At 47.5% G+C, this 5000-nt stretch overlaps 1 protein-coding gene across 1 annotated transcript in view; it reads right to left on the reverse strand.

Annotated features, from left to right (window-relative positions):
• ccdc136b (coiled-coil domain containing 136b) overlaps positions 1-5000 on the reverse strand; it is a 104609-nt gene that overhangs the window by 55030 nt on the left and 44579 nt on the right. Inside the window, exons 3-4 of the mRNA XM_063217758.1 lie at positions 3249-3443; positions 2438-2572 (exon numbers count right to left, since the gene is read on the reverse strand). Coding sequence (XP_063073828.1) covers positions 2438-2572; positions 3249-3443 — 330 coding nt within the window. The remainder of the gene's footprint in view (positions 1-2437; positions 2573-3248; positions 3444-5000) is intronic.

Here is a 5000-nt window from a genome sequence, read left to right on the forward strand (position 1 = left end):
GTTTCAGCACCTCCCTCTGCAACTGGCTGCTGGACTTCCTGATGCAGAGACCACAAGCAGTACGGGTAGGGAATAACACCTCAAGCACCCTGACCCTGAGCACGGGGGCTCCGCAAGGTTGTGTTCTCAGCCCCCTGCTGTTCACGCTGCTGACACATGACTGCACAACGACCCACAGCACTAACCATCTAGTGAAGTTTGCGGATGATACAATACTGGTGGGCCTCATCACTAAGGGCGATGAGACCCACTACAGAGAAGAAGTAGACCTGCTGGCCAGATGGTGCAAAGACAACAACCTCCTGCTGAATGTCAACAAGACCAAGGAGATTGTTGTCAAGTTTCAGAGGGTCCAAAAACAACTGCCACCACTGACCATCGACGGTGATGCTGTGGAGAGAGTGAGCAGCACCAAGTTCCTTGGAGTGCACATCAGCGACGACCTCTCTTGGACCACCAACACTACATCACTGGCGAAGAAGGCCCATCAGCGTCTCTACTTCTTGCGCAAACTAAAGAAGGCAAGTGCAACACCCTCCATCATGACAACATTCTACAGAGGAACCATAGAGAGCGTCGTGTCCAGCTGCATCACAGTGTGGGGAGGAAGCTGCACGGAGAAAAACAGGAAGACACTCCAGCGTGTTGTGAACACAGCGAAGAAGATCATTGGAGTACCACTCCCCTCCCTGCAGGACATTTACACCGCACGCCTCACCCGAAAAGCACTGATGATCATCAAAGACACAAGCCACCCTGCACACAAACTGTTCAGCCTCCTGCCCTCTGGAAAGAGGTACAGGCGCCTCCGTTCCCGTACCACCAGGCTTGCAAGCAGCACGATGCATCAAGCAATCAAGATACTGAACACTCAACCCACTCTCCCTTCACTGTCAGCCTCTAGCCAGCCAGGCCACTGACAACGCTCCCCCCCCTCATCCCCACCACCATATCTGCGACTGAACAGTCCACCTCCACTACTACATCTGTGACTGAACTTTCAACCTGCACTAACTCAAAACATACACATGCACACACACACACACACACACACACACACACACACACACACACACACACACACACACACACACACACACACACACACACACACACACACACACACACACACACACACACACACACACACACACACACACACACAAGCACACTGCACTTTCTGCACTAAACCCAAACATACACACACTGACACACAACTCATACTCACACACATACACACACACACACACACACACACATACACAGGTACACACACACAGACGCACACCGCACTTTCTACCTGCACTAAACACACACACACACACACACACACACACACACACACACACACACACACACACACACACACACACACACACACACACACACACACACACGCACACAAAACACATACAAACACACACACACACACACATACTGCTGCTGGTGTATTTAATAAAAAACCTTTTTTAATTATTTATTTCTTCAAATGCTACTATTACTATGTCAGAACGCTATAAAGGACTTTTAGAAAAAGAACAACAAAATACCTCCTCTTAATGTATGTTCTCTACAAGTCTTCTGTTGTCCAGTCTTGCACTTTAAATGTCTGTATGAGCAATGTCTACGTCCATACTGTCTATGTCCATGTATGAGTACTGTCTATGTCTATACTGTCTATGTCCTTACCTAGATTAGTCTATGTCTGCATGGGAGAGCAAGAAACGCAATTTCAAATTCTTTGTATGACCAGTGCATGTAAAGAAATTGAAAATAAACTTGACTTGACTTGACACGATGAGTCATAAGCTGCTATTCTTCTAATTCTTTTTTCTCTATGTCTCTCTCTCTCTGTTACACAGTTGTTATGATGTTGGGACTGCTTTTGCATTACATAGAGTATTTCTGTAGCTTTGTTTCCATCGATTTCACTCTCGCATGCACGTACAACGCATGCATGCACGCACATGCATCCACTGGAATGCCATTTAACTTCTCCTGATCCCTCTCTCTCTCTCCCTGGAGTTCCATCAAGCTGTCCTTGTGGTGTTGTGACATCTCTCTCACAAACACTCGGACACTAACCCAGGATTTCCATAAAACAGTGCCCTATCTCTATGTCACACGTACGCACACAGACACACACACATACACACACACACATTGCACGCACACATGCACACACGCACACACACACACAACACACACACACACGTCGCACGCACACATGCACACACACAGTACACACACACACACACACACACACAGACACACACACACACACACACACACACACACACACACACACACACCACACACACACACACACACACACACACACACACACACACACACACACACACACACACACACACACACACACACACACACACACACACACACACACACACACACACACACACACACGTTACCGTACCCTGCAGTTCCATGAAGCTGTCCTCGTGGTGCTGGGAGATGACTCTGGTCTCCTCCAGTTCCTGCAGCAGCTGCAGCACCTGAGCCCTCAGCTCCTCCAACTCCTCCTCCTCCGTCATCCCTCGCTCCTCTTCTTCTGGAGTGGAGGAGAGGAGAAGAGATGGAGAGGAGAGGGGGCGGGAGGAGAGGAGAGGAGAGGGGAAAAGAGGAGAGCAGAGGAGAGGAGAGGAGAGGAGAGGAGAGGAGAGGAGTACAGTAGAATACAGTAGAGTATGGTAGAGTAGAGGAGAGGAGAGTGCAGTAGAGTAGAGTAGAGGACAGAAGAGGAGAGGAGAGTTGAGGAGAGGAGAGAGGACAGGAGAGGAGAGGAGAAGAATATGGTACAGTAAAGAATAGCAGATGAGAGGAGAGAAGAGGACAGAGGAGAGGAGAGGAGAGGAGAGGAGAGGAGAGGAGAGGAGAGGAGAGGAGAGGAGAGTAGAGGAGAGGAGGAGAGGGGAGGGGAGGGTGAGAGGAGTAGAATACGGTACAGTAAAGAAAAGCAGAGGAGAGGATAGGAGTAGAAGTCAAATCAAGTCAAGTCAAGTCAGCTTTATTGTCCATTTCTTTACTTGCACTGGTCATACAAAGAATTGAAATTATGTTTCTTACTTTCCCATGCAGACATAGACATAGACATAGACTTTAGGTATGGACATAGACAGTTAGACAGAAGTTAGGACAAAATGATGGTACAAATGAAATGCGGTAATTATCATACATCTGGCAACACTGACGCACATTAAAAAAGAAGAAAAAAAAAACCCACACACCTTCTTGCTCCTCCGCCGCTCCCTCTTTGGCCATCCCTCCTTCCCGCTCCTCCTTCTGGCCCTTCTCTCCGTTCCCCACCTCCACCTCTTTCTCCTTCTGCGCCTCCCTCTTCTCCTCCTCCTCCAGGGACTCCCTCTCTTTGGCCGTCAGGGCCTCCATGCCGGGCCGCTCGGTTTTCAGCTCACACAGGTCATCTGACACAGAGAAGGACAGAGACATAAATACACAGCATGGTCATTATTAGCATTGTTGGTCCAGAGCTTGACATTCACCTTTTTTTTTTTAATGTATTTTTTATTGGCTTTTTTCGCCTTTTTTGACAGGACAGTGAAGAGCGACAGGAAGCGAATGTGGAGAGAGAGGCGGGGTAGGGATGGCAAATATCCTAGGCCGGATTTGAACCCTGGGTGCAACCCCTTGGGCACGCAAGTCCAAATGTGGGGGGCTTAGCGTGCCACGCATTAGCGCCACCAACCTTCACCTTTTTCATGTTCACAGGCCAGTGTGCCACAGTTATCACAAGTCAGGTCTTCCCCCAGTCAGCCTTTATACAGGGCCGGATTACTGCACAGGCTAGATATGGCTGATACCTTGGGGCCTCCACCTGCCTAGGGGCCCCTTGCCTTCTTAATCCAGCCCTGCCTTTATATCAGCCACATCTTTGTTATCATTTTTTTTTCTGCTTTGTAGTTTTAGTGGTTATATTCCTGGTAGCAAGAATAGTATGTGGTACTAATTGATCAAGAACCGTCAGGGCCGGATTAATGCACAGGCTTGATATGGCTGCAGCCTAGGGCCCCCCACCTGCAAGGGGACCCCTGATGGGCCAAAAGTGAAAAATTACAGAACTGAGAGAAGATGCAATATTCTGCTTCGTGCCTATGGCCGAACCCTACCAGGGAGGATGTCAGTGCACATCCTCCCTCCCACTCGGGTCATATTGCTTAATTCCTTCCTAGAACCTATTTATGACACTGTCTATGTACATTTGTTACGAAATTTGCCTTCTGAGGGGCCCCACAGCAACCTGTAGCCTAGGGCCATCTTAATCCAGCCCTGAGAACCGTACAAATTTTGTTGATATTGTTAAAATAGTCTGCCACAAAGTCTGTGCTGCCATTATTCAAATATTACAGTTTGAAATTGGTTGTTAAGCAACTGGACACATTCCACTTCCTGCATGAAAACTGTTGAAGTGAAGTACACAAGGAAAAAAATGAACATGAATATTTAAAACAAGGAAAGTGAACTGAGGTTGCAAATTAGCCATATAGCTACAAACCTTTTTGTACTCACATCTGCAAGCTGTGTCATGGCCTTGCCATGTCATGTTTGTAATAATGTGCACTGCATTGTCCCTGACAAATAAACTAGAAATAAAATTAAAACTCTGACTTTGTAAGAAATGTCTTACAGTACAATGACACTCTTACATTCTTCCATCATTCTTGGGTAATATTAGCCTGTCAGGCCAGACCATTCATGTTGAATGACTTAATTCACGAATTCACGAATGGTCTGATTACGCTGCTATGGGGAGTAGAGGGTTTAGTCGTCCACCAGACTGCCGGCCAATAAGTGAACGCACTGGGGCACATAACAACATGCGTCATGGATGTCAACTGTCAGCGATTGGTCTACTCATTTCAAACCAGAGCTGAGCTCACTCCACCCACCCAAGCGCTCCAGGGCATTGAGGATCCAGACCAAAAAAATGAATGACAAAATACTCAACTACAGCATAACAACAA

Source organism: Engraulis encrasicolus, chromosome 15, assembly GCF_034702125.1.
Source record: "Engraulis encrasicolus isolate BLACKSEA-1 chromosome 15, IST_EnEncr_1.0, whole genome shotgun sequence".
Classification (NCBI taxonomy): Eukaryota; Metazoa; Chordata; class Actinopteri; order Clupeiformes; family Engraulidae; genus Engraulis; species Engraulis encrasicolus.